The sequence below is a fragment of the Eleutherodactylus coqui genome, chromosome 13 (assembly GCF_035609145.1).
Source record: "Eleutherodactylus coqui strain aEleCoq1 chromosome 13, aEleCoq1.hap1, whole genome shotgun sequence".
Classification (NCBI taxonomy): Eukaryota; Metazoa; Chordata; class Amphibia; order Anura; family Eleutherodactylidae; genus Eleutherodactylus; species Eleutherodactylus coqui.
The window spans coordinates 73,571,668-73,591,272 of record NC_089849.1 but is presented as its reverse complement, the minus strand read 5'-3'; the positions used below and the strand labels follow the sequence as shown (position 1 = coordinate 73,591,272).

At 42.9% G+C, this 19,605-nt stretch overlaps 1 protein-coding gene across 2 annotated transcripts in view; it reads right to left on the bottom strand.

Moving 5' to 3' along the window:
* Positions 1–244: 244 nt before the first annotated feature.
* The window catches only part of CCDC40 (coiled-coil domain 40 molecular ruler complex subunit), a 42,396-nt gene continuing 23,035 nt past the window's right edge, over positions 245–19,605 (bottom strand). For both annotated transcript variants that reach the window (XM_066587338.1, XM_066587339.1), the window contains exons 7-19: positions 15,105–15,262; positions 14,266–14,388; positions 14,063–14,184; positions 12,860–13,103; positions 10,685–10,867; positions 10,179–10,424; positions 8,292–8,505; positions 4,676–4,845; positions 4,507–4,598; positions 3,638–3,758; positions 3,038–3,226; positions 1,952–2,110; positions 245–605 (exon numbers count right to left, since the gene is read on the bottom strand). In XM_066587338.1, coding sequence (XP_066443435.1) covers positions 342–605; positions 1,952–2,110; positions 3,038–3,226; positions 3,638–3,758; positions 4,507–4,598; positions 4,676–4,845; positions 8,292–8,505; positions 10,179–10,424; positions 10,685–10,867; positions 12,860–13,103; positions 14,063–14,184; positions 14,266–14,388; positions 15,105–15,262 — 2,285 coding nt within the window. In that variant the 3' untranslated portion in view covers positions 245–341. The remainder of the gene's footprint in view (positions 606–1,951; positions 2,111–3,037; positions 3,227–3,637; positions 3,759–4,506; positions 4,599–4,675; positions 4,846–8,291; positions 8,506–10,178; positions 10,425–10,684; positions 10,868–12,859; positions 13,104–14,062; positions 14,185–14,265; positions 14,389–15,104; positions 15,263–19,605) is intronic.

Here is a 19,605-nt window from a genome sequence, read left to right as displayed (position 1 = left end):
CATTACTCGCTCGAGTAATGTGCCTTAGTGAGTATACTCGCTCATCTCTAATTAGGATTTTTGTCCTACAACTCATTTCACATACACTTTCCTGGCCTCTTCCTTCATATCAGAAATAAAAAAAATCACCTTGGCATAAAATCATCTTGTGGGATAATGCTGAATCTGAGGGGGATTGCTAACTTATCTGCACAATATAAGTCAATTATATCTTCATTCTTATAAAAGATACTAAGGTGTGAACTGCGTTTTATATTCTATTTAATGTATACTTTATTTATGGCCAGCATATTCCAGCTACATCCTTAAATTGAAGAGCTTTTCCACATCAGAGTGCTAAGTCATGGTGCCCTCTCGCTAGCACCCTCCTGCGCTCCAAGCTTCGCCTCCAGCGCCAGACTTATGTGATGCAGAAGGCTCTGATACTGCGGATACTCCTGCTGGATCTGGTGGATGATGGTGCTCACTGTGTGCAGGTGGGTCTCCTGCTTTTGCCGCTCTGCTTCCAATGTTTGTAGGCTGCTGAAAACTGGAATATATTTGCCTTCCTTCACAGCTTGCAGATGCTTCACACGAGTCTGAAAGGCCACAATCTGGGACAGGTTCTGATGTGAAATAGAACAGAGAGGAACATTTCTAACGTTAGTAAAAGAATGTACAATTAAAGGTCAGAACCCCATAAACCTTTCATACCACTAAACAGGTGCAAACATCACCATATTTGGTATCAAAAGCCAAGCATGCAGGAGAAAACGATCCTTCATTCACTTACATGCAGTACACTAATAAATATCATTAAAGGGGATACCCGTTACCAGGCAACATTACCCCAATAGCTTCATCTGTGTTAAAATATCAAAAAGGGCTGTGCTTACCCCTCCTCTGCCACTGCTATCCAATTATGCATTCCTGCTGTGGTCCCATGTTTGTTGTGTTAGATTATGTCACCGGAGATCAGGTGACTGCTGCAGCCAATCAGAGGCTATAGTGTCATTGCCCATTCTCCTGGAATCAGAGCTCATATCATGGGCGCCATGATGCCAGGAGTTCAGAGCAATGACACTGCAGCGGCCAGGTGACTTCCTGTGATGTCATCTTCCGCAATAAACACTGTGACCATGGCAGGGCTGCAGTGCTGTATGGTGACAGCAGAGGAGAGGCAAGTACAGCAGCTATCTGGGCAATGTTGCCCTGTAACTGGACAACCCCTGTAAGCATCTGCTAGGTGTTCGGATGTTCCTTCATCTGCAAAGTGTCCTGAGTCATCATCTGCAACCCTCTCCCAAACCTCTCTGGCCTTCTGCTCTTGGCTAAAGTCTCCAGCCTCATTCTATGTCCTTTACAGAAATCAATCAAAAGTGGCGAAGTTTGGGAGGGGTTGCTGGCAAAAACATAGGACACTTCAAAGATGAAGAACACCCAGTGGACACATTCGTTAGCATACGGCACATGACTAATTAAAAGACCTTTTTCTCTGTAGTACTTGATTTATCATCGCAGTTGTGGGATGTTTGAACTGATTTCCCCAGCACCCATCTAGGGGTGCTAAAGAGAACTTGCCACTAGGTTCATACAGCCCAAACCACGGACAGCATGAAGTCCAACAGCCGCCCGCAGTGCAGCAATATATGTTTTATTCTGAAACGCTACAACATTTCAGGTAAGAATCATACCTTAGACAAGAAGAGTCACTGGGGCGGGGTCCTGCCTGCATGGTTTCTCCCCACACACGCTGATTGACAGGCTTTCCCTTATACACAAACAGGAAGACTCCTGTCAATATAGCCAATCCAAGCATGGAGATGCTGGTCTTACTCTGCCCATGTGACTCTTCCAGTCCCTGGCTGTCTTTTAGAGTATACTTTTTCTTGAATGTTGCGGCAGATTTTACGGGGGTCAATTTTGCTGACAGATTCCCTAATAACAAAAAAAAGCATAACGCTAAAATCACCTGACGTTTCTTTTCTTGTAGTTGCTCAATTTCATTTTCCTTGGAGATGGCGTCTAATTTCATGCTGGAGATATGGTGCTGTTTATCTGAGATGGCGGTGCTGAGTGTCTTCTGAGTGTCTTCAAGGTCAGAGATGGTCTTGCTACATTCATCTGTATTCTATGCAATATACAGACCAAGCCATTATTGTATTTCATTTGTCCCTTCCGTATGTTCACCTTCATATTAGTGGAGATAATGGCATCAGATGTGAGATAGGACATCATCTTCACTTTTCAATAATCATTTAGAAACAAAGGAAAATACTTGCTGACATCAATCTTGATGGGTTAAGGTCTGCCTAATCTTATCAGGGAGATGATGAATGACTCCAACACATGGAAGCAACCTATCCTGCAGTCTCCCATACAGTCTGATAGCAGCACTGATGCCCAACCATTATGTGGGCACCAAAGTTTAAAGGGGTTTTCAAGGCAAAAATAGGATATCAGGATAGATCAACAATACTGGATCCACCACTCGGGACCCCCGCCGATCAGCTGATTGGGCACCCGCTCTCAGCACCGCTACACACAAGGGTTGGAGCTAAAGCTGTTGCTCCGACCCAACTCATGTAGTGGCCGGCGCTTGTAACTGCATGCACAGCTCTCACTGATTTCAATGAGACCCTAGCATGTAGTTACAAGTGCTGGCCACTACACAGAGGTTGGAGCTGCAGCTTCTGTTACAACCCCTGTATGTAGAAGCGCTGACAATGGACGTCTTATTAGCTGATCAGCCAGGGTCCTGATCGGCGGATCCTGAAAATCAACTATTGATAATCTAGGCCATCAATAATATTTTTGCCTAGAAAACCCCTTTTTAAGCTCTCACATGCCTCCTGAGCCCGTCTTTAAGACAAAGCCAAAGACTTTCAGTCATGCCACACCGATACATTGCCAGTTGACTGTCATCACTCCAGATGATTGAATGACCTCATTTCCTAACAGCTTTTCGACCCAGCCTGCTTACCCCCATAACAATGCCAGCCAGGTGATATTTTATATAACCTTACTATTTAGCAGATGCTTAACCGTACTGTCTTACCATTAAGATTTCCTCAATTTTTTTTCTTAGTTCTTGCATTTTCCCCTGAAAATCCCTGGCAGTGAGGTGCTTGTTGTCCTTCTCAGCTTGATTTTTACCCCGTATCGTTATAGTCTCTCTTCTAGACACAACTGCTTCCATATCACGGATCATTTTCTCTTGCTGTTTCATCAGCTGGGCATATCGGATCTACAGGCGCAAATATACATTTAGTACAGTTATAAATCATGGCATTTGCACTCCTGCTACTTTCTATATAATCTCACTCCTGTATTCAATGGACATTGTTGCAACTCAACAATATGGAGTCTATGTCTAACAGATATAGCTTTAAGTCTCTGCACTGACACATACAGATATGTCATATTCTCATGCTCAGATTATCATATGACCTTCTGCCAGAATCACCGGCATTTTAAGCTCTTCATACCATAAATAAATCCTACAAAATATGACATTAGTCTCTTGGTGGTGATGGTCTGACCATTGTGTCCCGTGGCTGCCATTTTCAGAAGTCAGGTGGTCATTCATGTGTGGTATGGGAGATACGGTGTGAGTTTATAAGTCATTTATAGACAAGAACCCCTGCTTCCTGTTCACCTGCATGCGATGGATCTCTGCTTTCATGGCTTTGATCTCTCCTTGAGCAACCTCACTGTCCACTGCGTTACGCATCTCCTTGGCCAGTTGAATTTTCTTTTCCCAAAGCATAATGTGATGTCTGATGAAAGACAGGAAATGCAGATAAACACAAATATTAATCTGAACACCTTTTTCCACCCCCCACCCATTCTCTATCTTCACCAGAAGGTCCCTTGCTCCGAGAGTATGGAGGAATGTCTCAGCTCACCAAAACACGGTAACACGGTGTCCATATGGTGGTCTGAGAATCTAGTGGCCATTCTATCTACATGAGGAGGGGACTGGAATGGGATGAACCATAGCAGCCATAATGGACAGTAGGGCTATTAGTCACAATGAAAGCTTCTTCAGCAATTACTCCCCAACATACCCAATGTTATGTGTCTGTTCTTATCTTGTTTCTAGCAGATGTTCTCTAGTAGTTCCTGGTTGGTGAGGTTCAGCATGTATAGTGTTCACCATAGAGCTTGCTCTACCTATGTAGCTTGGCTTTCCCTACGTCAACTGGTGACGTTACAGTGTCACTAATCACATTGGTGCCACTGGCCTCAATACTACTAGTGTTCTTCCCTCTTCACTGATGTCCCACTGGAAAATGCCAATGTGTACACCTGTAGATATATCTGCTAGCTCATCAAGTCCGAAGCATTGAGTTCTGTTGGCTCTGTGACTGCAGGTTGTATTCCCACTAGTAGCACATACCTCCATCCTTCTGGAATATTCTCTTGTGTCAGTTCATATCTGTTATACTACCGGCCCTGACCCCAAGCAATCAATGCTGTCTGTATATAATATAACTGGTACATGTGGCCACCAATTGCACTCACTCAGTTTCCACCAGGCTGTGAAGAAGTCTTTCCTTCTCCTCCTGCACATTTTCCAGATTCTCTTGCATTTCTATGGACTCTTTTTCTGCCTCCTGAAACACAAGTGGAGAGCCGAGGTCTGTATTCTGCATCTTACTATACCCAGCAGTGTATTTCCACTAGCGCTTACCCGAAGAGACCCCATAAAGTCGCTCTCCATCAGCTGGTTATACTGCAGTAGCTGCTCCTTCGAGCTGGACTTTTTGCTGAGCAGCATATTCAGACGCAGCATGTCGTTTTTCAAGTTCTTCATGTGATGTTCAATATCTTTTTGCTCATTTTTGTCTTGTTCAATTTCATCTGCCAAGAAATAGTTAGTAATGAAACTGTTCATCAATGCAACAAAAATCACGCTATTTAACTCTTTGCAATCCAATTTTGGATTCAGGGTTTCCTAGGGGGCTTTCTCTTTCTGCCATTATGTAATGGCGCCATCTACTGGCTAGAGCCAGTACTGCAGTATGTGACATGCCATCGAGGCTCCCGACAATAGAGCAGACAGTAAGAATACCCTGCCGGACGTCTTATGATATTCAGAGCTGCACAGCCTTCAATCAGAATGTATTAAGACATCAGACAGTGGATTGGAAAAAGGTTAATAGATGTTAAATAAAGCAAAGGTAAGATTCAAAATTCATCTTAAATCCCATAACAAATAAGGGACACTCAGGTCGGGAACTACAGCCATGACATCTGCTCCATGGAGGACTTTGGTATTCTGGACTTTAGTGTTTTTAATGGTTTTCCGCCATTACCCAAAAATGGAAAGAAGCAGAAGTTCCGACCTTTGCCACACAATTAACTTAAGTGTCTTGCAATGTACTGTGTATGGTTCCATGTCCAGATCTGGAGAAAAGTATCTTGAGAACGTTATCTGCAGGAAGTTCATGAGTCTGGAAAAACAGGGGTTGTTAACGCACATTTCACCCACAGATGGGATAAATACAGGGTGCGGCAAAAAGTCTAGAAACACCCGTTTAACTGGTGTAATAATGAGAAAATTGACTAATTGGGAAGCAGGCTGCATTTTTTTGGTGGGGGAAACTTTTCAGCGGCCATTTTGAAATCCACCATATTGAATTCAGCTCATGTTTTTGAAATGGGAAGGAAGTCATGTGATATAGCAATCACTAGCTAAAATAGGCTCAGAAACACACTCAGAGTGTCAGTTTTACCCTATCTTTACTTATTTAAGTGAAGAAAAAGTTTCACAAAGTGCTTTACTAGACATTTTTGATGTGTCCACCATAGTTAAAACCAGTCTTTGTGAACACTCTGGAGAACTGCAGGTGATATTTCTTCACACCAATGTAGGCGTTGCTATTTCAAGTGAACCATACTGCATATTTCTGCTGCATATACAAGGGACTTGTCATTGGCTGCAGCACCTGTTTATGGGACAGCACAGACTGACTGCAGCCTGTAAACATTACATCAGCAAGGAGACCCGGAGCCGATGGTGGGGGATTACAGGGAGCGGGGAGGGGGCGAGTATGAACTCTTTATTATGTTTTTCATCTAGGGGACCCATTTTCACCTAACAGTTTTAATTTCGAAAACCCCTTTAAGGCCCCCTGCACACGGGCGGAAATTCCACAGCAGCATTTCCCGCAGAATTTCCGCCCGTGCCCGCCTGCATAGGATTGCATTACAAAATGCAATCCTATGCAGATGGCCGCGATTTGTCCTCGTTTATTTTCATGCGGAAAACCAATCGCGGCATGTTCTATTTCGGCCTTTGCGAGACCCGCACAGAGATGTCACTCCCAGCGCGCCGGCTGGGCTTCAGCCAGGATATCACACAGCCGGAGCCGCTGGAGCTGGTGAGAGCCGCACGCGGGTCAGATCCTGCTGCGAGATCCGACCCGGCCGTCTGCAGGTGGCCTAAGTGTGATTTCACGCAGTACAAAATATTCCACAACAGCCCTCTTGTGCAATATACAGCACCACAATCTCCACTACTAATATGCGGATTTTTTTAGCAGAAGTGAAAATGGCAGAATTCTGTCATCAATTCTGCATTTAGATCTGCGGATTTTGGTACAGAATCCCGTCCCATATGAGAGGACCCTTTAATCGGTAATTGAGCTTTTAACAAATTTTAGAAAAAATAATAGAGTTGAATTTAAGAGACTTCATCTTTTTATCTTATCAGATCCCTCTCATTCCATATATGTTGGCATTATATAAATAAAGATTATTGTATAATCAGAATATAATGTTTTGCTCTCCACTTATCAGGCTCCCCCAGAACTGTTCACTCACTCTGAATTCACTGCTATATCTATATTCAGAGACGAGACTAATCAGCTTAGACTCCTTTTACACGGAGCGATAAATTGTTTGCACGAGTGAAAGATGACAGAGTTTGCTCATTCGTTTGTGCAGCCTGTTTATACAGGCAGATAAATCGTTCGCAATTTCATTCAGAATTGCGTTTACACATTGCTCAGTCATTCACATTCACTTTACCCGTGAATATCATCGAATAAACGATTACTGTTCACACGTATGAGCGAAAGATTTCTCGTTTGTCGTTCAATTGTTGGCCTTTTTTACACTGAACAATTCAAATTTGCATGATCGAACGATTTTTTGAATGATGTAAAAGGGCTCTTAATTGAGGTATTAGAATATATTCTATAGTGCCCATAGAAATCTATAAAAAGGGTGGAGGGAGGAGCAGATTGATAGAGAAGTAGAGAGACACAGACAGAGAAGCTGCTGTAGCTAATAGAAAGTGTTTTACAGTCTCACAGCTACTGGAACTATATTTACACTGCTGAGTACTGCTGTATAATGTTTTCTGTCCTGCTGCTGCTTCTTTGTATACGAGCTAGTGATAGGAAAGCAGAATCTCCTCTACTTTCTTTGTGCAGTCTATGGGAGACATCATAGCAGCTAGTCTCCACCCATCAGCTCAGGGAATACTGAGAATTAGAGATGAGCCTGCAGAGGGGAAAACTGCTAAACACATTCAGGATACAAGCCTTATAGTGGCCATAAATAGTGTTATTCCTCATGTACACACATGGTGGCTTAGGCTGAAAAGTTATCTGAAAATCAAGTACACTTTAAAGTATCCCTCCAATTTCATTTTCCAGCCCTATCTGATATCGAGCATGGAGAGACACTAGTGCAAGCTGGGTAGTACAATTCTAGAGGCAACTTCGTGATACCCAGAGAGTCTTGTTTATGGGTCTTATTAATTAGCGGGCAAAACCAATCAAAAACAGTTCTGTTTTTGTCTATAGTTGTAAAAAAGTTATGTTTTAGGTTCTACTCTGTGATTGGTTTTGCCCTTTAATTTAGAACCTGTTCTGCCTTCTATAAGTCGGTCATATCAATTAGAATTCCTCTCCAGGAGTTGCAGGATTGCCAACTACCACCCATTGTAAGTAGCATCTTTCCATATCTGATGTCAGATTGGGCAGTAGAATGGAGTAGAGGAACACTTTAATTGTAACGAAGTACATAATTGGAATCTAGATCATTAAATACTTTGTGCATAAAACAGTTTAAAATTCAAAGTTATAAAACTACCATGTAGAAGCTAGAGAAATTCAGGTTTTTTACCCTGATTGTAGTACTGAAAAAAGCAACCAAAGACTCAATATCTATAGGAATCATTATTGGTAACTCAAGATAGGTTAATTATTTGCTAACTGTGTACAGGTAGGCTCTGATGTGAGGATCTAAGAATTATAGTTACACCCCTGGTTACACAGTATTTTTGTGGTACTCACTTTCTGTACGGACTTTTCTCTGTTGTAAAATAGTCAGTTCTTTCTTTAACAACTCCACTGAAGCAGCCTGCTCTTCTCTCTGCTTGGTCAGCCTTACCATTTCTGTCTGCAACCGCAGCCAATACTGTTGAACTGACGCAATTTCTGAATTACATTCGTCTATCTCTTTGGTCAGTGTAGTTATCAGGATCTCCATAGGTCCCAATTCTTTACCCTTAGCGAAAAGAAAGTCAATGTTAATATACTCTACACAGGTTAAATGTATCACCTGGGTGTATATTTAATAATGTCTACTTGAACTAAAGCTGGCCATAAACTGAAATATTACTGTTAACAATCCAACAAAAGTCCTAACCACTATAGTACTAAAGACAATTGATTCCAACCTACAGTACAGAAATGGGACTTACTAATCTTCTTCATTTTCCTATTTGTAGATGTTAAGCACTAATAAACTAGCAAAGATACGACAGGTCCAATAAAATAAACCGTTTTCCAACTGGAAAAAGCATATTGTGCTAAATATCAATTTTGGCGTGACCCTTTCAATTTATGGAAATAAACATATCAAGTTGATGAAAATGATTTTTGTACATGGCTAATGTAAGGTGAAATTGTAAAGCCGGACAATATAGATCATAAATGGAATCTTTCACCAGGGCAAGATCCCTTTAAGTGAGTCAATAAATATTTATATGATCTATGAAAGCTATACTAATTAGCACAATTTGAGGACCAAGAAAAATAATCCTGCCTCTACTACTTGTCCTTATTACGTCATGGTTGCAGTAGGCATATCACGATACCTCTCATTTCTGTGAGAGACAGAGAAGGTTCCCAAGGTGGAGGTGCCCATGTGGCTAGCTGTCTTCTAGACTGATGGGGATGCATAGGGCACATGGATGTCGTAGAAGGGTTCGCCCCTTTTTATGAGCCAGAATGGAGAGCTGACTATAACATCAGCTCCAGGGGCGTAACTATAGAGGGTGCAGGGATGCGGTTGCACCCGGGCCCAGGAGCCTTAGGGGGCCCATAAGGCCTCTCTTCTCATATAGGGAGCCCAGTACTATGAATAAAGCATTATAGTTGGGGGCCCTGTTACAGGTCTTGCATTGGGGTCCAGAAGCTTCAAGTTATGCCTCTGTGCAGCATGATTTAGGTATGGGTACTGGTACAGATAGAGATAGAGCGGGGGCCCCAGCTCACCTTTTACATCAGGGCCCCTGAGCCTTTAGTTATGCCCCTGATCAGCTCCCAACCTTGTGGACCCAGCCTGCCTATGTACTACATTTCATTTGAATGGCTGTCATGTAATACCATATCTCCTCTATATTTGCCCTGCGGTGCCTGGGGTTAGAGAATCTAGACCCACGGCAATCACCTTACCACCACACCTTCATTTTGATATAGAGTTGCCTTCGGTGAGATATGCCTTTTAACATATGTAATTGGAGACTGAAGGAACGATGAATGTTAGGGCTCATTCACATCAGCGCTAGCGCTTTCCATTTTCCTGTTCTGTTCGAGAAGCAAGAAAATGGCAACCCTTGGCCGAATAGAACCATCATATGATGGAACTGAATGATGCCGAATGGACCCCATTGACTATAATGGGATCACTTCAGTTTCTGTCCATCTCTCTAGTCGGATTTGACAGGATGAAATACTGCTGCATGATTCTGTCCAGTTTTTTAGTGGAAATCAGCAACGGAGGTTCCCAATCAAACCTTTGACACCGATATGAACGAGCCGTAAGATCTATAGATATTCATTTGTAATAGATTACAAGGAAATATTGGAGAAACGCATTACATTACCTAATATTCATTTGCAGGAAAAGTTTATTCAAGAAAATATACGTTTCCGCAGGTTAGTGAACTAACATACCCCAAATTCTGTAAGAATTGTCTCAATTTGCTTGCTGTATAAGTTGATGCTGGCTTGTTTCCTTTCGATTGCTATGGTGCGCTTTGCTATTTCACTCTGGCTGTGGGAGATCAGCTCATTGGTGGTTTCAATTTTTTGGTCCATCTCTGCCAGTGTCCTCTGTAGAGCTAGGATTCGTGATGAGCTGTGATTAAGTTCCAGCTGTACTTGAGCGGTCTCATTCTCCATCTTCGCATAATCGATCTCCTATAAGTAATATGTGAGTAGACACAATGTTGTCATTGAAGTACGGTACTGTATATTAAAAACTGACATACAGCGTAGTTAGTTGGCAGAGAAGTGAACAATCATCTTGGTTCCATTAGTATAATAGCGGTGGTACAATACAAAGGTGACTTTCATGAAACAATGGCTTGGCTCTACAGTTAATAAGATGCCAATGTGGACAGAGGTTTTCACTTGTTGATAAACAGAAGAGACCTTTAGCTGTTCATTAAATAACTTACCAATTCAAGCTTTCTTCTGTGTAGTTTTTCAGTCAGTAATGATGAATATTTAGCCGCTTTGTCCGATGTTAACTTTTCTTGAAGCTTTTCCATTATCTGAGTTTCCAGACTTCCTTTGACTTGGGATTCCTTCTCAATTTGTTTCCGTAGAGAGTTCAGCTCGGTCCAACGTCCAGCTCTTTCCTAAAGCGATGCAACATAGTTCATAGTGTATTGGTAAATTATATAACCTTTATAATGGGTATAAAAGTACAGCATGGGCTGCATTCACATGCTGCAGTAACAATACAATACCATAACAATACAAAAACTGGAACTCAAGCACCTGTTCATTAAAGGGACACAGTTATCACCTTTGATCCCCATAAACTAAGTTATGGGATTCAACGGTAAGGGAACAGGAAGTGCAGGGAGGTATCCTTCACACTTACCAAGCGCCACATTCCAGCCCTGTGTCCCCACAAAGTGAGCGCACCAATAGCTTGACTCTATGTGTGTACCTCCAATATGAATGGGAGATGCTTGTGAAGAGTTTAAGGGGTTCTGTCATTAAAAAAAAAAAATCTATACTTACCTATTCCTCCCCAGGCAGTCTACTTACCGCATCTTCTACTCACCAATCCTCTCCTGTCTCCTGCAGTTCCCCAGGTCACCTCACCTCCAGCTGGCCAGATCCTCTTCTTCAGGTGACGAAGCGTCCATTCCTTGCATTCTTCTTCCTGCGCGCAAGCGCAACACAGTCTCCAATAGCTCGGCTACAATCGCTAAGTCAATAGTACATTGCCAGGCAAGAAGAAGAATGCAAGGAATGGACACATCATAACAAGAAGAAGAGGATCCGTCTGGCTGGAGATGAGGTGACTCAGGGGACTGGAGAAGATCGGCAGGGAGTCTACCTGGGGAGGAATAGGTAAGTATTGATTTTTTTTAAATGACAAAACCCCTTTAAGCTGCTGGCTTTGTGGGGACATAAGGCTGGAACGGGCACTCAGTAAATATGAAAGATTTCTCCCAGTACTTACCGTTCTCTTAACTCTGAGCCCCATAACTTAGTTTATGGAGCTCAAAGGTGATGACTGTGCCCCTTTAAGAAGAATATTGTCCAAACTGCTATTATCAGCGGGACCGGTGGATCATCTAATGTGTAGGGGGGAGTTGCAACACTTACCTGATGGCAGATGTTGGGGTAAAAAAAGGATGAGGTATGTTGGATTTCAACATGCTCATTAATTTGTTCTCATAGGAGATAAGCCACCACTAGTGGTGTTTGTCAGCTGCTTATTTCCCATTGAGAATACATGCACACTATTTTCCAAAGAAGTCCAAGATGAAATGAATCACAACTTGATTTTAACTAAAATGTGACCTATACCTCAAAAACAACCAGGTGTGATTTGCATTTAGGAAAGTGTAAGCAGTAAAACTCAATGATAAAAAAAGAACTGGCCAAGGCTTTTACTTTTATATGCATACATCGGTGTATGTGACCAAGCCCATAGATTGAATATTAGACCTGCCCACTAGATTTTGCTTTCTACCCTACAGGTATTTGGTAGCCAGGCACTTCCACCCACTGCCAAATGCACAAAGACAGGCTGTTCTAAGGTGCTTTTAGATGGCATGATCATCGTTCAAAAAATCGTCAATCGAATGGAAGTGAACGATAATTGTTCGGTCTAAACCCGAGTCAACGACTGAACGATGAATGAGAATAGTTTGTTTCTTGTTGAGATAATATATACTAGTAGGAACTTTACTGATACTGCTGGAGAAAGAACTTGCTATGTCTAGTGAAGAAATATAAGAAGGTCCTGCACTGACTGATGGAGGGCTCCTGTACTGGAGGGAGGAGGCATGGGTGTTAGTAAAAGGGAAGGGAGAAGGTACTCCATGGTGAACTGGGTGATAAGAGTGTGCGTAACTACTAATGACATGGGCTGTGCTGTGACTACTGGGAAAAGTCAGTGAGGCTCTGCTGTATCTATTGAAGGGAAGGAAGAAAAGTGGGCGCATGATGTATCAGGATCTGGCTTTTAGACTGTACTACTAAGATTTGTTCTGGTACCTATCTACCTATCAAACTCTCTTTTTTCCCACCACTCTAAATGTTTCTGTCCAGTACTCTTTGCTATCATTTTCATTTTGACACTTTATACATCATATAGGAATACTTACTGCGGTGACCCTGCTTAGAACTTGCTCAGTCTCCTCTAATGTACGCATGTATGTGCTGAACTCTATTCGCAGTGCTTCTTGCTTAGCTTGACATTGATAAATCAGCTTTTTGCTCATGGCTGCATCACTCTCCGCACGATTAATCATGAAAGCAAGTTTCTCATGTATTTCCTCTTCCTTTGTAACAGACTTCTTATAGCCTTCTATTTCTGTCTCCATGGAGCGAAGCTCCTGCCATGCCAAGCTTAAAAAAATAAATAGTAATAAGAAACAGCAGAAAATAGCCAAATATGAAGATCTGAAAGTTGAAATACAGTGTCCCTGGCAAAAGCCAGCATTTGTGATTCCAATGATAACTGAAACCCTGGGTGGCATGTCTAAAGACCTTGACCTACAAGGAAAGGCCCATTTACACCCAAATATAGTGTTTCAAACAATTGAAAGATTGAAAGTTTTAACAATCTTTTTGCATAGAGTCTTAATGGCCAGTAATGCTCATTAACACTTTATCATCTCCATTTGCATGTAAAAGGGCCTCCAGGAGCTGTTTGCAGAGCCCATCATTTGACTAATCCCACACCCTGCTGTGTGCACAGTTGCATTGCTCTTCACTTGGATCCCAGCAGAATACATTGTAATCTGGCTCCCATGGAGAACACAGCATGCGGTCTGTTGAGAGCTACTTTATCTCTCTGTGGCTGAACGATGGATTTTAAGTTATATAAGGCCATGTACAGACATGGTGGGGGCCCTTCTAGGACATCCATATGCTTTAGAAAGGTCATATGAGAAGCGACTCTTGAGATGAGATAATCCCTTTAACCCTTTCCAATCCACTGTCTGACGTCTTCCTACATTCTGATTGAAGCTTGCACAATGTCAGAAGACGGACGACAGGGTATTCTTACCTTCTATTGCCAGCCACTCCGCTGTCAGAGCCTCTCTAGCGCACATACCGGCTTTAGCCAGCAGATGGCAGTGTTGTATAAAAGCAAAAAGAGAAAGCCTTTTAGGAAACCCTGAATCCAAAATTGGATTGGAAAGGGTTAAAGCTCTCACTTCCAGGCTGTTTTCTCAAGGGTTTAGCTTATGTGAAATAGTTTTAGGTATAACATTAGCTTAATTGTTAAATGTAAAGAGTTGCTCCAACTTTGATCATCATTTGAGTTTTCCCCAATATACTTTCTAGAAATGCATTAATACATGAGAGCTTCCTGAAGAGCCGCATAGGCTTCATCCCTTCTTGTCATTCCAATAAGACTACTATTCCACTGCTGTAGTAATTGCTTCTTCTCAAGACCTATAGCTTCAATTTCCATGTTGGCCTGCAATTGAAATGAATAGTGTTTTCTTCAGAATTATGCAAAAAGCATTCAGTCCTTATGCCAGCAAGTATTCGTGCTAACCTCAGCCACGGCCTCTCGGGCAGCCTTTGTGTCTTCTCTTTGAGCATTAGTTTGTGATTCATAGAGGGCAATCTGTTCTGTAAGTCTGTCAAGTTCCCGTGTTAGCCGATCCACAAACATGTCCTAAGAAATATGTAATGTAAAACCAAATCTGCACACATACATGTGAACAGTTGTCTGGACATATTATGGGAACTGTGAATATTGACCTGGATGTATCATGAGGACTGTAGGATAAATACCCCACAGGGGGTGGTCTAAAACAAGTTTAAAAAACAATGACAAAATTGCTATTTTGTTTCCATTCCCCACACACGAAAAAAATTAAAGTGAGTCTACAGTTTTCGGACAAAACTCTTTCCCGGGACAGGAATAGGCAGGGGTATATTAACTGCAGTTGTTCTTCTCTATCATCCCTCTGATCAGCCAGTTCTGGGTCCGGTTTCCAGCTGTCCAGGATGGCCGAGACACTCTTGAGACAATCTAATCCCCACAGTGCATTGGTAGTGTTGGACTACTAATACACTATACACGCTCTCCGATTGGCTAGAGCTGCTCATGTGATCAGCACTGGCTAATCAGAGAGCAGTGCATAGTGTGCATTAGGTAAAATTAGGAAAATTGCTGCAGTCATCTTAAACGGCTGAAAATGGGGCCCAAAATTGGGCAAATATGGATCAGTATTTGCCCAGTAGAAAAAAACAATGACAGCAAATACAAAGGCAAATACTGCTGAAATACTGATAACGTATGGCTGTAATGTCATTTGACGTATTACGGACATGTTATAATATGCTCATCTGCCAAGACAAGAAACCTTTATTTTCAGATTACCATACCTGTTTTTGCTTCTCCACCTCAGCCTGAATTCTCTCGGCTTCTGTTTTCTGAACCGCACGTTTCATAACTGAGATGTCTGAATGCACATCACCGGACATATTCTCCATGTAGAATAAACGTAAAGCCAAATTCTCCACCTCTGTTTGCAGAGAGGAAACTGAAAAAAATGGTTTATTAATTAAAACTTTTATATTTGACGTTTAAAATAACATATGAAAGGGGTTGTTCAAGATGTATGTTTTTTATATAACCCCATTCCTCATGTAGTAAAATAATTAACAGGCATATACTCACCTCTCCCTGATCCCCGTTGTGCTCCATGGTGCTGTTCTGTCCTCCACTCTGAACTCTGTCTACAGTCTGCAGTCCTGACGGTTTATGGGACATCACAGGCGCTGCAGCCAATGACAGAGATCAATGATTGAGCGCTGAGCTCTGTCATTGGCTGAAGCGCCTGTGATGTCCCATAAATAGGCTGGGGTAGCCTGTAAACATGATGTCAGAGGGAAGACCCAGAGCGGCAAAGTAGGGCACAGCGGGGGAGTGGGGATTGCCGAGTATATGCCTGTTAGTTATTTATCTACATCATGAATTAGGTTTTATAGAGAATATACAACTTGGACATCCCCTTTAAAAGTCTTTGTAAGATATTTTTCTCACTTTAGGCGCCCTAAATAAAGCTCATTTCCCTCAGTATATATGTGGCAGTTACCTGATAATTATGGTGGGTTATAATTAGAGATGAGCGAACGCGTTCGTCCGAGCTTGATATTCGTGCGAATATTAGGGTGTTCGGGATGTTCGTTATTCGTAACGAACACCATGCGGTGTTCTGGTTAATTTAACTTTCTTCCCTGAGACGTTAGCGCTTTTTTTTGGCCAATATAAAGACAGGGAAGGCATTACAACTTCCCCCTGCAACGTTTAAGCCCTATACCACCCCCCTGCTGTGAGTGGCTGGGGAGATAAGGTGTCACCCCAGTATTGAAATCTGCCCCTCCCGCGGCTCGCTATGGATGCATTCTATATGCGCTCAATGGGGCCAGCGGCAGCAGCGCTGACCCCATTGAGAACATATAGAAGACAAATCCTTCTTCTCTGGCACAGCTGTAACAGCTGTAGCAGAGAAGAACGATGTTTGCCCATTGAATTCAATGGAGCGGCAATACAGCATGTTCCACTGAATGCAATGGGCTGCCGGCGATCGCAGGATGAATGGTCGGAAAGGGGTTAAATATATAACCCCTTTCCTGCAATTCATCCAGAAATGTGTTACACTAAAAATATATACCGGCGTATAAGGCGACGGGGCGTATAAGACGACCCCCCAACTGTCACCTTATACGCCGGTAATACAGTGGAGCAAAGAATAAAAATCATTACTTACGTTTTTAGATGATCTGCGGCGCTCCTGCAGGCTGTCACTCCCTCCTGGTCCACGGCAGAGTATTGCTTTCTCCACGAAAGACTTTAAATCCCTGCCTCCAGAAGCACACGTGCCTTCAGCCAATCACAGCCAATGACAATGATGTCATTGAATGGCTGTGATTGGCTGTGTTTCTGGAGGCGGGGATTTCAAGGCTTGAAATCCCCGCCTCCAGAAACACAGCCAATCACAGCCATTCAATGACATCATTGTCATTGGCTGTGATTGGCTGAAGGCACGTGTCTTTCTGGAGGCAGGGATTTAAAGCCTTTCATAGAGAAAGCTTGTCTGCCGTGGATTAGGAGGGAGTGACAGCCTGCAGGAGCGCCGCAGATCATCTAAAAACGTAAGTAATGATTTTTATTCTTTTCTCCACTGTATTACCGGCGTATAAGGTGACAGTTGGGGGGTCGTCTTATACGCCCCGTCGCCTTATACGCCGGTATATATTTTTAGTGTAACACATTTCTGGATGAATTGCAGGAAAGGGGTTATATATTTAACCCCTTTCCGACCATTCATCCTGCGATCGCGGGCAGCCCATTGCATTCAGTGGAACATGCTGTATTGCCGCTCCATTGAATTCAATGGGCAAACATCGTTCTTCTCTGCTACAGCTGTTACAGCTGTGCCAGAGGAGGACGATCTTAATGCTGACAGTGGGGGGGGGGGGGCACTCTTGCCGGTATTGTGGCTTAATAGTGGGACCTGTGAACTTGAGATGCAGCCCACCATGTAGCCCCTCGCCTGCCCTATCCGTTTCTGTGTCATTCCCATCACTTTCCTGAATTGCCCAGATTTTCACACATGAAAACCTTAGCGAGCATCGGCGAAATACAAAAATGTTCTGGTCGCCCATTGACTTCAATGGGGTTCGTTGTTCGAAACGAACCCTCGAGCATCACGGGAAGTTCGTTCCGAATAACGAACACCCGAACATTTTGGTGTTCGCTCATCTCTAGTTATAATCTATATTTCATAATCACTCTGTCCTTGTTGTAATAGAAATCATCTCTCTGTACAACGACTTAAGGCCCATTTACACGGAGTGATGATTGCTCAAAAATCACTAAAAAGCGAGTGTTTGAGCGATAATCATTGTGTCTAAACGTGCGGCCATCGTGCACTTTTCTTGCACTGCTAGCTGATCCTTAAGTAAGTTCAGGCCAACCTAAGAATAGTCCTTCCGCCTTATCAGCAGTTCTCCGCTGGTAGTGCTGATAGCATTGTTTCACGCTGGAGAACAAAAGAACTGAATGCAGATAAGAGCCCTCCAGCTATTAACTGCTTTCAGTGAAGGCTTCATTTGCACACTTAATTGCTATTAAGTAGCTGAGTAGCTACTTAATAGTTTATGCAAAATGAACGCTCAAAGCTGTCAGTCAAACTGTCGTTTGAGAGATTATGGCTCCATGTAAATGGGCCTTTACTGGTGAGCCTGTGATAAATTTGTGCTTATACACACCAGCCAACCAAAGGGTGTAGAGCTGCAGGAGGAGTGGTGGAGCAGCAACCTGAACCAATGAGGAGAAAGAGAGTGCGTCTCAGACTACTGCAGACTCCCTGTAGTCACAGATCACAGCTCTGCCCTTATATAGTTGAGATAAAACGAAAAGTGGCCAAGGAGCAAGCATTGAAGTAAATAATTAGCAGGTAATAATCCCCTAACTTAAGGCCTATTTACACAGGACAAGTGTCAGACAAACGATGCTTCTGCACGGGAGCTAGCACAGCTGGCTCGCACACGTAGCGGCCAGCAGGGGGTGAGGAACTGCAGGAAATTTCTCTCCTCTCGTTCCCTCGCCCCTCTCCATTCACATAACACAGGCGCCGTTCGCTACTGAACGTTTGCTGTTTAAACTGCACGATGAGCGATGATAGTCATCGCTGATCTTTTATGCTGCGTAAACGATGAAGATCATCGCTCATCGTTCAGTTTAAACAGCGGCTGTTCAGTAGCGAATGGCGCCTGTGTTATGAGAACAGAAAGGGGCGGGGGAACGAGAAGAGAGAAATCTCCTGCACTTCCTCGCCCCCCTGCTGGCCGCTCCGTGTGCGAACCAACTGTGCTAGCTCCCGTGCAGGAGCATGGGAGCGCGGAGACACAGGGACGAGTGTCAGGCATCATTTCCCCGACACTTGTCCTGTGTAAATGGGCCTTTACATATAAGTTTTAAACTCCAGACTTGACAGTCACTTTAAAGTGGTTAGCCCAAGATAGACTTTTATCACCTATCCGTAGGATAGGTGATAAAAGTCTGGTCAGAAGGGGTCTCACCAATGAGAACTCTCTGCACCCACCCGCAGTGATATCAGACTGCCTGGAGCAGTGGCCAAGCATGTGCGGCCGCTGGTTCATTCATTTCAATGAAGCTGATGGAAATAGTCGAGTGCAAGCGTTCTGCTATCTCTGTCAGCCCCACTGAAGATGAATGAAGCAGCACAATGCATGTGTGACCACCACTCAATTCAATTCAATCTCATCCTCACTGCAGGGGGTGTAGCAAGCATTCTTAAGATTGGTGGGGGTCTCATTGGTGAGACCCCCACTGGTTCGTCTAATATCCACCAGATAGTTGATAAAATTCTTTCTTTGGATAACCCCTTTAACTTGACAAAAATAGTAAATAATAATAATTTAGTTATTCAAGTATATTCATTTATATGAAAGTGGTGGTACTCAGTAAGGCTCAAAAAGCTGTCTAGTAGTTTGCTTAGCATCATTTTTAGGTGTACTTTGGTTTTAGCAGATAAATGTAATTTTTGTATAATGAGAAGTTATGCAGTTTTCAAATATTCTTTCAAAATCAATTCTTCATGGTTTTCAAGATCTCTGCTTGCTGTATTTCTGTAGGAACCTTCTATGCATCTTCCCACTGGCTACTTATCTGTCCTAGTTATATGATGGGCAGACAGTGCAGGGCTCTACAGAACTGCAGTACAAATATCAGTTGTATAAATGTAGAGGTCAAAAGTCTTTCAAATTCAGATCCTGTAGAGTCTATGTTGGAAGATGACACTTTTTTTTGCCTCAAACCCTTTAAATGAGCCACCAACATTGCTTTGATTAGGTT